At 47.5% G+C, this 17,810-nt stretch overlaps 1 protein-coding gene across 1 annotated transcript in view; it reads right to left on the bottom strand.

The window, feature by feature from the left end:
• Window positions 1–17,810, bottom strand: part of RHPN1 (rhophilin Rho GTPase binding protein 1) — a 57,907-nt gene that overhangs the window by 6,365 nt on the left and 33,732 nt on the right. Inside the window, exons 7-13 of the mRNA XM_081204619.1 lie at window positions 16,464–16,630; window positions 14,227–14,414; window positions 10,885–11,041; window positions 7,987–8,106; window positions 6,309–6,503; window positions 4,799–4,875; window positions 2,003–2,149 (exon numbers count right to left, since the gene is read on the bottom strand). Of these exons, the coding sequence (XP_081060745.1) occupies window positions 2,003–2,149; window positions 4,799–4,875; window positions 6,309–6,503; window positions 7,987–8,106; window positions 10,885–11,041; window positions 14,227–14,414; window positions 16,464–16,630 (1,051 nt within the window). The remainder of the gene's footprint in view (window positions 1–2,002; window positions 2,150–4,798; window positions 4,876–6,308; window positions 6,504–7,986; window positions 8,107–10,884; window positions 11,042–14,226; window positions 14,415–16,463; window positions 16,631–17,810) is intronic.

Here is a 17,810-nt window from a genome sequence, read left to right as displayed (position 1 = left end):
TTTATTTCTGACTATCGGTCGAATAAAGGATATTGATTGATTGACAATGTAGTCGCCTTCCTTCAGGCCGGCGTCCTGGAAACCCAGCGGGGAGAGGTGAGTCCCAGGGAAGCTGGGAAGCCCCCCGCAGAACAGGTAAGAGGGAGGGAGAGGAAGGGGCACAGAGACCTTCAGGAACCCCAAGGCTGCGAGGGATTTCGTGCGAAGAGATGCGTCTATGGAGGGGAGTTCATCTCCTATCCAGTATGGATAGGAAAACACGCCTGCTTTTAACTCCACAGAAAACTAATTTCAGGCTTACCAGCCTTACGAGACTGCAGATGTAGCTTACCAGCTAACATCCTCACTGCATCTGTGAAACTCACTGCCACTAGAACAAAAAAAACACCAGCCACAAAGGCAAAAACCACTGGCCGTCTAGTTATGCAAAACGTAAGTCAGCTCCTCCTGAAATTTACCTCGGGAAATGGGAAACACTACCAAGCATTCGGCTTAAGTCCCATAAAGACAGCTTCTGAGCAGCTTAAGGTAAAGATAAAGGGACCCCTGACCATTAGGTGCAGTCATGGCCGACTCTGGGGTTGCGGCACTCATCTCGCTTTATTGGCCGAGGGAGCCGGCGTACAGCTTCCGGGTCGGGTCATGTGGCCAGCATGAGTAAGCCGCTTCTGGTGAACCACAGCAGCGCACGGAAACGCCGTTTACCTTCCCGCTGGAGCGGTACCTATTTATCTACTTGCACTGGCGTGCTTTCGAAGTGCTAGGTTGGCAGGAGCAGGGACCGAACAACGGGAGCTCACCCCATCGTGGGGATTCGAACCGCTGACCTTCTGATCGGCAAGTCCTAGGCTCTGTGGTTTAACCCACAGCGCCACCTGCACTGCTTACCCACCTGCTTAACACCCCAGGAGCATGTCAGTCTGCAAAAAGCCCAAGAGATAAAAGTAGAAGGAGCAAAGGCAGGCACATAGCACAGTCTCTGGTCGCTTGGCAAAAACCCGGGAAAGGACGGGACTTGGGAAGCTGTGGAAGGACCTTGAGGCAAGCCCCGCGGAAGAAAAGTTGCTGTGTACTCCTCTCTACTCTACTCTCGTTTTTATCATAAAGAATGAACTTCACTTGCTCCTTGTGAGTTATTATTTATTAAATCCATTCATCCAAAGCCCTCCGGGCGGTTCACAGCACAGAAATACAAAATGACAACACATGACGTGTACTAAAAACATTATTTCTTAGGGATAAAATCCCAGTGCATTACAGACTCTCTCTCTCTGGGTACACTTCTAGATATTTTCTCTGTGTACTGAACCTATTTGTATGTTCTCTACCTTAGGGTAGAAATCCTTCAGGTGCGGGGAGCTGAGAGCTCATCTAACAACAGTTCGCATAGCAGGACCTGTGTGCGCAGTGGAACCTCGGTTTTCGAGCATCTTGGAAGTCGAACATTCAAACAAACGCCGAAAACCCGGAGGTAATTGCTTCCGTTTTCGAATGCGCCTCAGAAGTCAAATGGCAAGAAGTGAGGTTACAGGGAACCAGGCAGAGGGCCTTCTTGGTGGTGGCGCCCGCCCTGTGGAACGCCCTCCCTTCAGATGTGAAGGAAATAAGCAGCTATCTTATTTTTAAAAGACATCTGAAGGCAGCCCTGTTCAGGGAAGTTTTTAATACTTAATGCTGTATTGTTTTTAACACTCGATTGGGAGCCGCCCAGAGTGGCTGGGGAAACTCAGCCAGATGGGCGGGGTATAAATAATAAATTATTATTATTATTATTATTATTATTATTATTATTATTATTATTATTATTATTATTATTATTATTTCTCAATTTTCACCATTGAGATTGCCGAAAGCCCTTTGGGCCTCGTTTGTCAAACGTTTCGGAAGTCAAAGAGTCTTCCGGAACGGATTACGTTCGGCAACTGAGGTTCCACTGTATAGGGCAGCTTCCCACACGGTGAGCAAGGCACCCACGTTCCCAACCGCAAAGCCAGCCACTTACCGCCGCACAGCCTCCAGCGATGACTCCAGCGATGAGCACTGGGGAATCCCCTCGGAGGGTGAACCCAAAGCCGTTCTCGCCTCGCACCAGGCGCACCGTCCTCGGGGGAAGCCACTTGTTCTTGGCGGAGAAAACCGACAGTGGGCCCTGCGGGAGGCAGATGGAATAATAATAATAATAATAATAATAATAATAATAATAATAATAATAATAATAATAATAATAATTTATTTATACCCTGCCCATCTGGCTGGGTTTCCCCAGGCACTCTGGGCAGCTTCCAACAAATTATTAAAATACAGTAGTCTGTTAAACATTAAAAACTTCCCTAAAGAGGGCTGCCTTCAGATGTCTTCTAAAAGTCTGGTAGTTGTTTTTCTCTTTGACATCTGGTGGGAGGGCGTTCCACAGGGCGGGTGCCACTACCGAGAAGGCCCTCTGCCTGGTTCCCTGTAACTTGGCTTCTCACAGTGAGGGAACTGCCAAAAGGCCCTCAGTGCTGGACCTCAGTGTCCGGGATGGATGATGGGGGTGGAGATGCTCCTTCAGGTATACTGGACCGAGGCCTTTTAGGGCTTTCTTTTTTTATATAATAATAATTTTTATTAAATTTTCAATACAATTGTACAAATAACACCATATCAGACAATTTTCATCTTTTGGACTTCCTTCAGCTTCTCTGACAATCATCCATATTTAAATTTTTGTTACGCATTCCCTAAATTTAATATTGCCTTTTAATGGCTGTTTAGGGCTTTCAAGGTCAGCACAAACACCTTGAATTGTGCTCGGAAACGTACTGGGAGTACTGCAGGAGAGAGACTTCCGGGGCTGGGGGCGCATTTCGCATCCCCAAAATGCATGCGCCTTCCTGGCGCCAAGAACTTCAGAGCAGCTCCCATGAAGCAGAGAATTAGCACCCAGTTCCCAGGGGGGCCAGAGAGATGCCTTCGTGGGGAGCCTGAAAACATTCTCCCCACTCAGGGTTCCCAGAAACCGACACTTGGAGATGTACCACCTCTGCTGCAAGGCAGCGGCTCGTGGGATCATCCTTTTGGTAGGGACAAATCTCTTGCTGTGCAGACGAGTGTGCTCTGAATTTCAGACTGGACTACTGCAATCTGCTCTATGTGGGACTGCAAAGAAGTTTGGGTATTGTTCTTAGTCTTTGTTAAATTTATGCGCTGCTCCTCATTCGAGCATCACAGGAAAGTTTACAGCACGAAAACACAAAAATATATAACATAATAATAAACAAAACAATAACCCCCAAAGGCCCTTATTATTATTATTACTACGGTCATACCTCTGGTTACAGACCCTTCGGGTTGTGCAATTTCAGGTTGCACACCACGCCGATACCGGAAGTACTGGAATGGGCTACTTCTGGGTTTCGGCGCTTGCGCATGCGCAGAAGCGCTAAATGGCGCTTTGCGCATGCGCATAAGTGCCGAATCACAATGCGCGGGTTGCGAATGCTATGGGTTGCGAATGTGCCTCCCGCATGGATCACGTTCGCAACCCGAGTGTCCACTGTATTATTATTATTATTATTGTAGCCAAAGGCCTGGGAGAAGAGGAACCAGGCACTTAACGATGTAACTCAGGTGCAAGGCAAGGCTCCCTTGGGGAATGCATTCCACAAAGATAGAGCCACCACCAAAAAGGCCCGTTCTCACACTGCCACACTCCGGACCTCTCATGGAGGGGGCGCAGGGAGAAGGGTCTGAAATGACCACAGGGTCCGGGGCAGTTCACATTTGGATAAGATCCTTGGGGGTCTTGTGGTCCTGAGTCATTTATCAGTCAAAACCAGCACTTAGAATCATAGAATCATAGAGTTGGAAGAGACCACAAGGGCCATCGAGTCCAACCCCCTGCCAAGCAGGAAGCACCATCAGAGCACTCCTGACATATGGTTGTCAAGCCTCTGCTTAAAGACCTCCAAAGTAGGAGACTCCACCACACTCCTTGGCAGCAAATTCCACTGTCAAACAGCTCTTACTGTCAGGAAGTTCTTCCTAATGTTTAGGTGGAATCTTCTTTCTTGTAGTTTGGATCCATTGCTCCGTGTCCGCTTCTCTGGAGCAGCAGAAAACAACCTTTCTCCCTCCTCTATGTGACATCCTTTTATATATTTGAACATGGCTATCATATCACCCCTTAACCTCCTCTTCTCCAGGCTAAACATGCCCAGCTCCCTTAGCCGTTCCTCATAAGGCATCGTTTCCAGGCCTTTGACCATTTTGGTTGCCCTCCTCTGGACACGTTCCAGTTTGTCAGTGTCCTTCTTGAACTGTGGTGCCAAGAACTGGACACAGTACTCCAGGTGAGGTCTGACCAGAGCAGAATACAGTGGCACTATTACTTCCCTTGATCTAGATGCTATACTCCTATTGATGAGGCCCAGAATTGCATTGGCTTTTTTAGCTGCCGCGTCACACTGTTGGCTCATGTCAAGTTTGTGGTCAACTTGGGCCTGGAAACTAACTGGTAGCCAGCGCAGTTGGAGCAGGACCGGTGTAATATGCTCAAACCATCTTGCCAGTCCGGTGAGCAACCTGGCCGCCAAATTCGGCACCAGCTGAAGTTTCCCGACCATCTTCAGAGTCAGCCCCACGCATAATCCTGGCCCATTTCACTGCGTGACATGGAGCTCTATAGCTTTACAAGGGAGGGACAAAATGGGGAAGACAGGAGGGCAGACCTCTGGGATCTGCTGGCAACGGATCCACTCTACTCTACCATTGCCGCTCACCCCAAAACCTGGCCTCATCCAGACCTTTTGGTACGTACCAGCCGATGGAAGATGTCTGTGACTTTCACCTTGGAGAAGTTGGGAGATTTGATTTCCGGCCTCTGGTGAGTTTTTGCTAAAAGAGAAAGAGTGAGGGGAAAAAACAAGGCTGAGAGAGAGGAGGGGCACAGGAAGTGGTGCTTTGAGCCAGCCTTTGTCAACCAGAATTCTTGGGACTACAACTCCCATCAGCGTGTGCTGGCTGTGGCTGATGGGAGTTGTAGTCCAAAACATCTTGAAGGCACCAGGTTGGGGGAGGCTGCTTTTAAACCACTGCACAAATATATCAGTACGTATCGCTTCTGGAGCTGGATCCCTAAGGACTGCAAGCAGTGGCGTAGCGTGGGTTGTCAGCACCCAGGGCAAGGCAAGTAATTTGCGCCCCCTAACTCGTGGATTTGCGCCCCCTAACCCTAACCCCCAGATGTTGCGCCCGGTGCGGCCGGCCTCCCCTGCACCCCCCACGCTACGCCACTGACTGCAAGTAGATAGAAGCCGAGGAAAAGCAGGTATTCCGCAGAAATCCAGTGTTTTATTCTGGGCACACAGAAACCAGCATCCCTTCAGCTGTCTCTTCCTTTCCTTGGGCATGTTTCTAGTCTTTAAGCCTGCTAAGAGATCCCTTTTGATGATCCCTGGCAAAATCTCTGAGTCCAGAAGGGAAGCTCCCTAGAATTCCCCCTCTGCTCAGAAGAGAGGGAGTCACAGATTCCCCCCTATCCTGTAACTTAGCTTGTTTTAAATCATTTTTAAAATATTGTGCGTTGATGCTGTGATAACCTGCCTTGGGACTTTGGGGTGAAGGGCAGGTAGTTCATAACCACAAGGGCTCTTAATCAGGAAGACCAAAATTTCAATAAGGAACGGGGGAAATATATCATTTACCTGAAAAGAATCGTTGTAAACAATTACAATTATTAGTAGGATTGGAATGACGCTCGTAGTTAAAAGTCGGACTGTGGTTTTATTGGAGACTTAATAGAACTGGACTAACAGAGAAGACGCAGGAGAAAAAGTTAACGTGAGGAAACTTATGGAAATTGTTTTATTTGTTTGCTTGATGACTGTTGGTAAATCTGAAAATTTAATTATTATTATCATCAATCACAAGGAATCTGGATTTTTTAAAAAAATGCAGTGGTGCCTCACAAGACGAAAAGAATCCGTTCTGTGATTCTCTTCATCTAGCGGTTTTTTCGTCTTGCGAAGCAAGCCCATTGACGGATTAGCGGATTAGCGCTATTAGCGGCTTTTAGCAGCTTTTAGCGGCTTATCTGCTGATCGGATCAGCTGATAAGCGGCTTAGCGGCTTAGAAAAAGGGGGGGGGAACCCCGCAGGAACTCGCAAGACATTGTCGTCTTGTGAAGCAAGCCCATAGGAGATTCGTTTTGCGAAGCACCTCCAAAACAGAAAACTCTTTCGTCTAGCGAGTTTTCCGTCTTGCGAGGCATTCGTCTTGCGGGGAACCACTGTGCTTTGTGCATTTGTGTCTGATCTTGCTCACTTACGGTGGATGTCGGGGGCGTCCGCCGTCTCGAAGAAGTCTTCCTCGTGGTCGATCTCCGAGTACTTGCCGAGCGAGCGCTTGTGGGCGAAGCAGAGGACCTCCTGGAGAATGTCCATCTTCCTCAAGATCTTGCAGAGGCTGTGGATCCTCATGGCTTCCTCGTGCCTCATGATGGCTTTTCTGAGGTGAGCCTTGCCTACAAACACACCCAACAAATATATACTGTATTTTTTGCTCTATAAGACGCACTTTTTTCCTCCTAAAAAGGAAGGGGAAATGTCTGTGCGTCTTATGGAGTGAATGCACTGGACGGTGGCAGAATCCGAGACCAGGGAGAAGAGTCGGTGAAAGAAGATTTGAAGAAATTCAAAGACTATTTACAGAAATATTGTAAAATTAATGAATGTTAGAATGATGTTGGATAGAAACTAAGGGGTTTTTAGCTGTAATGCTTTAAGAGACATGAAAAAAAAATGTTTATAAATGGGTAAAAGCTTAATGGCAAGGATTTGCTGAACTAACAAATTGAAGTGGAATACAAAAAAGGGAGGTATGAGGAGGTCCGGGGAAATAAGTGTAAGAAAAATATGCAATGGAAAATTAAGGTGTTTTTAACTGTTTTTATTTTGTATTTTTTCTTGTATTTTTATTTTGTATTTTTTCTTGTATTTTTTTTTCATTTTTATTGTAATATCTTAAAAACTTCAATAAATATCTTATATAAAAAAAATGAATGCGCTGGACGGCAGAGGGATCCCTCGGCTACCACTGCAGTTGCGAGCTGAGGGATGCCTCCGCAGCTGGAGCCATGGCTCCCGTCCGTTGCTCGCTGTGAAGCCAGCAGAGCAAGAGGCGCTGCGCAGCTATCGCTCTTGCTCTGCTGGCTTCAGCGATAGCTACGCAGCAGCTTTTGCTCTGCTGGCTTCATAGCGAAGCGGGAGGAGGGACGGATGGGAGCCCACCTCGCTGTAAAGCAAGCAAAGCACCTGTCCCGGTGTCTCCTCCTCCTCCTCTTTACAGCGAGGCGGGAGGAATGGGCAAGCAAAGTGAGAGCTGCGCAAAGTGAGACAGAAGCCATGTAAGCGGCTCTCGCTTTGCTTGCTTTACATGCTCTGCGCAGAAATTTTTTTTTCTTGCTTTCCCCCTCTAAAATCTAGGTGCGTCTTATGGAGCGAAAAATACAGTAACTATGTGCAAAGGCAAGGAGAACTCTGCAGCTGGGTCAGGCCAAAGGCCAGCCCAGGATGATCGGAACAGCACTGCAAAACATCTGGCAGCCACCCTGGGCCCATAACCTAGCGTGCCAGCATAAATTAATAACGCAGAGTTTTTAAGTGAAAGAGTAAGAGCTTTACTGAGTTAAAATAAACTTCTTCACAAACAACATGGTTCCAAACGGTTTGAATGAGATTCCATACTGACTCTGCTCACAACTGACTGAAATCTTACCGAGAGAAAATGGCTGCTAAGTCACATGTCAGAGCGACTCAACAGTTAGCAGTTAGGCCTGAATAACTATAGTAGGACCAAATGATTGTGCAGTCCCAGCACTTCCCAGCCTGCTTTGCTGCTTCGGCTCTCATGTGTCTTTGTCACGTGACACCAGGTTGGCCAAGGATGCTCTAAGCCAGTATCAGCCAGGGGAGGGAGGATGGAGGGATTCTGGGAGGGGGACTTACCTAGCTTCCTTCGCTCTTCTTGGTCCTGCAAGAGCAGCCGGACGTCTGGGCCCTGTGGTGGCGTGACGTGGAACTGCAGGAAGGCTTTCTCGTGCTCTGGGAGATCCGTGTCAGACGCAGCTGCGGGAAACAGACCAGGAAAAGGCTGACTTGGGAGGAATCACAGAATCGTAGCATGGGAAGGGACCCCTGAGGGCCATCTAGTCCAACCCCTTTCAATTCAGGAATCTCCGCTGAAGCATCCACGACAGATGACCCTCCAACCTCTGCTGAGAAACCTCCAAGGAAGGAGAGTCTCCCCCCCCCCAATTTTTTTTATTCATTTTATAACAGAAATAAAGATCACAAACAGAAAAACAAACAATACAAACAAATTCTTGTCATATCCTTATTTTTCTAAACATTGTTAAGTGGGCTTCCCCAAGTCCCACCTATCTGATTTTCATTTTACTTCATCTTTAGCAGTTTACATGTATCATAGTTTCTAACCATCTTTTTTTATCACATTTAGAATAACTTTACGTTTTATCGCTTACAAATAATATTATTTTTAAATACACTGTCTTCTACTGTTAACCCTACAGCCTATATCCACTTCCAAAGCTATTCTAAGATTTAAATATTAACATATTTTTTCAAATATTCCTTAAACTTAAGGAAGGAGAGTCTTGTGGGAGTCTGTTCCGCTGCTGAACAGCTCTTACCGCCAGAAAGTTCTTCCTGATGTTTAGTCGCAATCTCCTTTCTTGAAGCCTTGGGTTCGAGTCCTACCCTTCCGGAGCAGCAGAAAACAAGCTTTCTGCTTCTTCCATGGGACGGCCCTTCAGGTATTTGAAGATGGCTTTCCTATCTCCTCTCAGTCTCCTCTTTTCCAGGCCAAACACACCCAACTCCCAAGCCGTTCCTCATAAGCTTTTACTCAGAGTAGACTCATTTAGCATGGCAGAGATAGGCCCATTAATTTCAATGGGTCTACTTTGAATGAAACTTAGTTGAATGCTACCCATGGATGACTTACACTGACTTAGAGGTTTAATTTAAGATGGCTGTGCTGTACTGCTTGCTTAACTTGAGCTGAAGGTGGTTTTCGTTGTTTTTCTCCCTCTCACACTTTTCCTCTCTTTTTCCTCCCTCGTTCAATTTGCTATTTTCCAAAAAGATGAAGAAAAGCCGCAAGGCAAGACATGCCAGACTACTCGAAATCCAGCTGGTTTCTAAACACTGCCCAATTCTCCGGGCAATCGCTGCTTGCCAAGGCTCTAGTCCTGAGCGTGGCAGAGACCACATGACCCAAGTCCTTGTGAGACGCGAAACAGACCGACTATCGCCCTGAAGATGTAATCTCCCCTGCATTTATTATCATTCGCTGGCCAAAGCCACTGCTAATCTGCTTATGTTAGGAATGAACTTTGGGATTAGGGCCGCTCAAAGTGCCAGAAGGAGACAGTGAAGCGCTAAGGAAGCTCAGCTAAGCATCTTCCTCCCTGCTCTGAAAACAACACCTTGGAATCAGCCGCCGCTGCCCTAAGCCCATTATGGTCCACAGAGGTTGGCATCAGAGGCGGCACGTGCCAGCTTGGCCTGGGGCTCAGTCTGGCGAGGAGTTTGCTGACAAGCTACCGAGCCAGTCAGAGACCGTTTTACTCCAGAGATGTACAAAATGGGGAGAAGCAGTGAAGCCAAGACCACACTGGTTTCAGATTCAAATTGTGCTCGGAAACGTACTGGGAGCCATGTACTGGGAAATGCACCTTTCAAGACCGGTGTTATGTGGTCTTGGCAGCCACTCCCAGTCACCAGTGTGGCTGCCGCATTCTGGATTAGTTGTAGTTTCCGGGTTACCTCCAAAGGTAGCCCCATGTAGAGCGCATTGCAGTAGTCCAAGCGAGAGATAACCAGAGCATGCACCACACTGGCCAGACTGTCTGCGGGCAGGGAGGGTCTCATTCTGCGTACCAGATGGAGCTGGTAAACAGCCGCCCTGGACACAGAACTGACCTGTGCCTCCATGGACAGCTGTGAGTCCAAAATGACTCCCAGGCTGCACACCTGGTCCTTCAGGGGCACAGTTACCCCATTCAGGACCAGGGAGTCCTCCACACCTGCCCGCCTCCTGCCCCCCAGGAACAGTACTTCTGTCTTGTCAGGATTCAACCTCAATCTGTTAGCCACCATCCATCCTCTAACTGGAAAGGCAATGTATTGTTAAGTATTAGGGGTGATGGGTAGTATCGATGTCAGCTGGGTGCACGTTGCTCAAAAGCCACAGATGGAGAGGCAGTAGTGACAATAGAGGTTTATTATTATTGTAATAATAGTAATAATAATAAAAAAATTTTATTATTATTTATACCCCACCAATCTGGCTGGGCTTCCCCAGCCACTCTGGGCGGCTTCCAAAAAAATATTCAAATACTGTACAGTGGTGCCCCGCAAGACGAATGCCTCGCAAGACGGAAAACTCGCTAGACGAAAGAGTTTTCCATTTTGGAGGTGCTTCGCAAAACGAATTTCCTATGGGCTTACTTCGCAAGACGACAATGTCTTGCGAGTTCCTGCTGGTTTTTTCCCCTCCCCCCCTTTTCTAAACCGCTAAGCCGCTTATCAGCTGATCCGATCAGCAGATAAGCCGCTAAAAGCCACTAATAACGCTAATCCGCTAATCCTTCAATGGGCTTGCTTCGCAAGACGAAAAAACCGCTAGACGAAGAGAATCACAGAACGGATTCTTTTCGTCTTGCGAGGCACCACTGTAATACATCACACATTAAAAGCTTCCCTAAACAGGGCTCCTTCAGATGTCTTCTAAAAGTCTGGTAGTTGTATTTATTAATTGTGCTTGGGGGCAGAGGGAGAGATTGAGGGCGGGGGCACGGGAGAGCCAAAGGGGATACTCACGGGGGCAGTCGCAAAGAGCCATGGCAGCGTAGCAGTGAGAGAGAGCCTTGAAGTGCTCAGATTTGACATGCACCATCGTGGTCCACGAAAACGGGACGTAATCCTTCACGTGGGTTTGGGTCATTGTCTGATGCACCAAGGAGTAGACCTCTTCCACCTGCAAATGTCAAGGACAGGTACAAGGTGGAAACACAGGCATGGCAAAGATTATTTCACACTCACCCACCCAATGGCAGGTAGCCACGAGGGAAAATTCCAGGTGTTTATTGAGCATCCGTCCCGATTCACATGCACAACGCAGAGGTTGTATACAGAGAGTCTGCCATCATTCGACTGCAGGGAGATAGACATGACCACAAGCACCAGGGTGGATAAAAATCAATGATTTTTTTATTATTATTTAAATCAGGTTTTTTGAAATTTAAATTGGATTTTTAAAATCAAATGCTTTTGGAAGAAAAACCTTTCTAAAGATAGTTTTCTATTTAAGTTATATAATAGTCCAAAAGCTATTCATCAGGAAATAAGGATTTGCTTTAAGTTATCCATGTATGCCAAAACTCAGCCTAAGGTTTTTCTTAATTGTTTAACCACATCAGTTTACAAACATGGAATACGTATGCTATAATGCTATTGTTTTAGTTTAAATTGTTATTAAGGAAATTGTTATTTTTCTCCTTCCAATAAAGTACAGCAGAAAAGCTGTCCAAATATAAACAGTCAACTTATTAAACCTCACAATAATTTCATAATTATCTGCCTATGTATTTCTAATAGTATAACGATATCAGTAATTTTTGATATAACTGTAAAAACGACTCTGGAAATTTATTATTCCAAAAATGAAACCTTCATCTGGTTGTAAATATTAAGATTATACTAGCAAGAATGAGTCTTTATGTAAAATAAAGAGAGATTTAAATCAAGTCTTACTGACTAGTGATTTAAATCAAATCCACCCTGACAGGCACCCATCAAAATTTGTTTGCAGGCAGGTTCTGCGAGAACAAGCGCCCGCCGTCATATGTCTGCAGGGAGGTTATGCAGCGATGAGCAGCAATTGCAATTTGTTAGCAGCTTTTTGGCCGCGTCTCCCTGTTGCAATTTGCCTGTGCGGAGGTCACACATCAATGAGTGCCCATCATAGTTTGTTGGTGAAAGAGTATACGACAAATGAGCACCTGCTGTAATTGTTTGACGAGATATATATCACAATGACAGTCCACCGTAATTTGCTTGCAGGTTATGTCTTCCCCAACTTTCCTAGCCACAAAAGTCCCTGACCTCTCCAAAGGCTGCTGTGGAGGCCAGAACCAGTCTGGGAAGCTGCTGAGTCACATCTGTGCTCCGTGAATCACGTCCCAACCCTGTCACAGCTCATATGATGCTAGTTTTGCTTCCAAACACAGAATCCAAGCCGAACTTTCTGGGCACGGATCGGAATGTCCTGGAAGGGTTGAGGGGTGTGTGACTGGCTGGCTAGAACTCTGAACAGGAACTAATCCACGCTGCAACACTTTGTTGCAGTTGCAGCTTGCAATGTTTAACGGATGCATTTATCAAACATTTTTTTTTCCTGGGTGGCCTTACACCCCTAAAGGAAAGTCACCAGTGAGGCAGTTTCAGGAAGTACTATCTAACTGGGACTCAATTTTAACTTTGAAACCAGCATCCCTCTCTTCCAGGCTCAAAACGTTACCTATCAACTGGCTCTGACCAAACTGTGGGAGGCAGTGGAAGACAGGAGTGCCTGGCGTGCTCTGGTCCATGGGGTCACGAAGAGTCGGACACGACTAAACAACTAAACAACAACAATCAACTGGAAGTTTCTTTTGATCTTTATCTAAAGACGTGTGGCCTCCTTTACAGAACACTGATTTCTAAAAGATGTCTAATTCAAGAGCCACACTTCTGAAAAGGATATATTTTAAAGCTGGGAAAACAGATGTATGTGAATTCATACATCAGATGGAACAGAAGTTATTTTGGAAATTGCTGGACCTTTTTGTTACTGTAGTAAAAAGGTAAAGGGACCCCTGACCATTAGGTCCAGTTGTGACCGACTCTGGGGTTGCGGTGCTCATCTCGCTTTACTGGCCGAGGGAGCCGGCATACAGCTTCCGGGTCATGTGGCCAGCAGGACTAAGCCGCTTCTGGCGAACCAGAGCAGCGCACGGAAACACTGTTTACCTTCCCGCCGGAGCGGTACCTAATTATCTACTTGCACTTTGACATGCTTTCAAACTGCTAGGTTGGCAGGAGCTGGGACCGAGCAACGGGAACTCACCCTGTTGCGGGGATTCGAACCGCCGACCTTCCGATCGACAAGCCCTAGGCTCTGTGGTTTAACCCACAGCGCCACCCGCGTCCCTTTGTTATCATAGTAGTTAGCTGCTATTTTTAAGTATTGTGGCACAGAAATTCAGTAACTTTATTTTCCATCCACTTTTGCCATTTGTGCTTGTACCAGCTTCTGAAACAATAAAGTCTTAGCCGAGAAAAGAAAAGAAAAGAAGAAGTACTATCTCAAAGCAGGGGTTTAGTTTAAAGCAGTGTTTCCCAACCACTGTTCCGCGGCACACTAGTGTGCCGCGAGATGTTGCCTGGTGTGCCGCGAGATGTTGCCTGAAGGGAGGCGGGCGAGTCGGGCGGCGAGAGGCGGGGCGGCGGCGGCGGCGAGGAGAGGCCGCCCAGCGCGGGGCTCTCGCCGTCTGCCTGCCTGGCTGCCTGCGAGCTCGGCGGGCAGCGCCTCCGTCCGCAGCGCCCGCCTCGCGGCTCTCATTCCCTGCCAAAGCTCACCCAGCCAAGCCGCGCTCTCCTTCCTGCCTCGCTTTGCTGCCTCCTCCCCCCCCACCCCCAAAGCTTGGAGGTTCCCCGGCAAGGGGGAGGGGAAAAAATTGAAACTTACACTTTCGTGCGTCCCTCCCGGCGTGACGCTGCACGCTGACGTCACGGGGCTGTAATGGTGGTGTGCCTCGAGTTTTTTTTCATCAAACAAGTGTGCCTTTGCCCAAAAAAGGTTGGGAAACACTGGTTTAAAGGGTTCTATGCATGACTGAAAACATGCATCCCCAAACCCCGGGAACTGCTCTGTGTTTGAAGATCAACAGCACACTCAGCACTCCCAGATCCCATGCACAAGGCGGAGATCTTAAATGCTCTTTCCACACTAAGTGCCCCAGGCAAACCTAGCATGGAAAGAGCTTTTCAGCTCCCCGAAATGCTGGAAATGGAAATCCCCGGTCGTCGTCCCCCCCCCCCAAATGGCCTAGATTCCAGCCCACTTGTTGTGCCCTTTCTAACGCCAGCTCCCCGCGAGAGGCACGCGCACGGATTCTGTACCCTGGCGGCTTCCTGGGCGAGCTGCAGGCAGGCGAGGAAGTCGCTCTGGGCTCCGAGAAGGATGGCCTTCTCGAAGACGCACTCCTGCACCTGAGCGATCATCAGGCGCACCAGCATGTTGAGAGAGGCTGCGCTCATGTCCAGGCTGGGGGCGTTGGAGAAGTTCTCCTTCAGGTAGTTGAAGGCACCTGCAAAGGGGGGGGGGAGAAAGAGCAACATCCCCGAAGTGAGATGGTTCCAGAAATAATAATAATAATAATAATAACAATAATAATAATAATAATAATAATAATAATAATAATAATAATAATAATAATAATTTATTATTTATACCCCGCCCATCTGGCTGGGCCTCCCCAGCCACTCTGGGCGGCTTCCATAAAAACCAAAAATACAGTAAAATGTCACACATTAAAAGCTTCCCTGAACAGGGCTGCCTTAAGATGTCTTCTGAATGTCAGGTAGTTGTTTATCGCTTTGACATCTGCTGGAAGGGCGTTCCACAGGGCGGGCGCCACTACCGAGAAGGCCCTCTGCCTGGTTCCCTGTAGCTTTGCTTCTCGCAATGAGGGAACCGCCAGAAGGCCCTCGGCACTGGACCTCAGCGTCCGGGAAGAATGATGGGGGTGGAGACGCTCCTTCAGGTATACTGGACCTTTGAGGCCGTTTAGGGCTTTAAAGGTCAGCACCAACACTTCGAATTGTGCTCGGAAACGTACTGGGAGCCAGTGTAGGTCTTTCAAGACCAGTGTTATATGGTCTCGGCGGCTGCTCCCAGTCACCAGTCTAGCTGCCGCATTCTGGATTAGTTGTAGTTTCCGAGTCACCTTCAAAGGTAGCCCCACGCAGAGCGCATTGCAGTAATCCAAGCGGGAGATAACCAGAGCATGCACTACTCTGGAGAGACAGTCTGCGGACAGGGAGGGTCTCATCCTGCGTACCAGATGGAGCTGATAAACAGCTGCCCTGGACACAGATTTGACCTGCGCCTTCATGGACAGCTGTGAGTCCAAAATGACTCCCAGGCTGCGCACCTGGTCCTTCAGGGGCACAGTTACCCCATTCAGGACTAAGGAATCCTCCACACCTGCCCGCCTCCTGTCCCCCAAAAACAGTACTTCTGTCTTGTCAGGATTCAACCTCAATCTGCTAAGCACTCAGCACAGGCAAAGGCTGTAGCTCCGGTCCAAAGGCACCCAGGAGCAAAGAGGATGCTGATTTTGAAACTGTGCCCTAAACGTTTCTGACATACCTGCAGCTGCCAAGATGGGGCTGCCCCACTTAGAACCATAAGTAACCAAACAATTAAACTCCTGCGTTGCAAACAATATATCAGTAATATCCAAGGCAACACGATGACCAAGTACAAGAATGCAATATCAATATAAACTCTTTATATAATCTATACAGAGCATTGAACAGTATGAAATATATGAAATGCACTCTCTGTGAAACCAAATAAACAGAAAGTCTCTGGAAGTCACAAAATATGCATTCTTGATGGATTCTCTTGAAAACATAGAACCAAATAAAAGTCTTATAAGTCTCTGAAAGTCTTTGTAGACTATGCAAGTCTCTGAAAGAGTGAATATTCACTACGTCTGTTTGCGGACTACTTTGGCAGCGTTGGACATCATAAAACAAAGCTTTACGGCTTGTTTTCACCAGATAAGAATCTGACCCATTGCTTCTTTCAGAGACTTGCATAGTCTACAAAGACTTTCAGAGACAACAGGATACCTGATGCATTGTAATACTTACTTCCACTATCGGCACTAACCTCCACTATTCCCCCCAAAAAGAAAAGGACGTTTGACCACCGGATCTCAGCTCAATTTGTGTCAAGGGTCATAAAGGCTTAACAGGTTTTCGTTCTGATTGTGCCACAAATAGCGATAGCCCAACAGTGGAAAAAACGGGTAGAAAAATCCACAGATCTATGGTTTAATGCTACGTGGCATGTGGCCTTATCAGAAAGACTTAGCTGCCCCAGAAGGGTTGCATGAACAACTTTCAAAAAAGACACATTTTGACGTAGTATGACATTCATTTATTTCTGGAAGAGATTTCCCATTGCTCGCCACCCAAACAGATCTTTGGAGATATTATCCAAGTATTTGATTTGTCTAAAGCCGAAATAAGGGCACTCCTGTAATTTTCACCTATGGCAAGTATGAAACCATTTAATGTTAATTTATATATTTGTAGTGGAAGGGCGGGCAGAGAATTTGACGTACCAGACGCCTTCTGGAAAGCCTCGATGGCACAGTCCACGCCTTGCAAGGTGGTACGGTCCTGCCGAGCGCCAATCTGGGTGTGCAGGGCGCCGATGTTGAAAAGCACGCTCCCTTTTTCGAAGGCCAAAGCCCGTTGGTGGGAAGGCACGCCCGTTAAGGAGTCATACCTAGAAGCAGGGAGATGAGGAACTCTGTGAAACTGGGGAAGTTTGGGCAGGAAGAGCAACCTGGGAGCCCCCGGGTGTTGCTGGACTACAACTCCCATCGTCCCTGAACATTGGGCCATTCTGGCAGCAGGGGTTGATGGGAGTTGGAGTCCAACCACCTCTGGAGGGCCACAGCCCCCCCCCCAGCAAAAATGTTGGGTGGAAGAAAAGAGATGCCATACAGGGCTTCTCTGGGTGACACTTTATTCCGCATTCATCCTGATTTGCTTGCACAATGCTTATGCAACTGTCAGACTATATCCTGCCTTTATTACACATTTGTTATGATTTGGCTATGCAGTGTTTATTCATCCTGATTTGCTAGTGCTTCTGCTCCCATTCTAACACGCCTCATTGCTTTTCCCAGTAACCTTCCTAACCACACAAGCACACAAATTGGGGTGTGTGTGTGTGCGCGCGCATTTGTTGCATCAGTGCTGTTTTTTGAGAAAAAGAGGTGCCGGAGCTCCCTTGTTCTCTTACACAGTCATATCTTGGAAGTTGAACAGAATCCGTTCCGGAAGTCCGTTCGACTTCCAAAATGTTCGCAAACCAAAGCACGGCTTCTGATTGGCCGCAGGAAGCTCCTGAAGCCAATCAGAAGTCCCGCCGGACGTTCGGGCTCCAAAGAACATTCGCAAACCAGATCACTCACTTCTGGGTTTGTGGCATTCAGGAGCCAAACATCTGAGGCGTTTGGGATCCAAAGTACGACTTTAATGGCAATGGCGCCCACCTGAGAGTGGCTGGAACTGAGTTCCGGTTGAAAAAAGGCCCTGTGTTCCACTGGGGGGCAGAATGCTTTAATCCACCTGAAATTCCAGCAAGCACTTGAACCATAGCCGTCAGTTAGTGGCCCTTATTCTGATCGCCCCTGCTATGAACCTAGCAACCTTTGCTGTTATCTGCTCATTTTGATCTGATAGAAGAAAGGACATTGTGGCAGTGGCTGAGCGCCCTGGGATGGTTAATACGAGTGGGGTGATGATCTCGTTCCTCGGGTCTTTGTAGAGAGTACAGGACAGGAGGAGGTGTGCCGCTGTTTCGGTGCTACCGTCTCCACAGGGGCAAAGGTGTTTCTCAGGCGGGATCTTCAGTAGAAGTATGAACTTGGCAAAGAACTCTTAACTTCTGGCTCTGC

This window comes from Podarcis bocagei, assembly GCF_964188305.1.
Source record: "Podarcis bocagei genome assembly, chromosome: 8".
In the NCBI taxonomy this organism is placed as follows: domain Eukaryota; kingdom Metazoa; phylum Chordata; class Lepidosauria; order Squamata; family Lacertidae; genus Podarcis; species Podarcis bocagei.
Note: the sequence above shows the minus strand (reverse complement) of the source record. Positions and strands in the feature narration are given on the sequence as shown.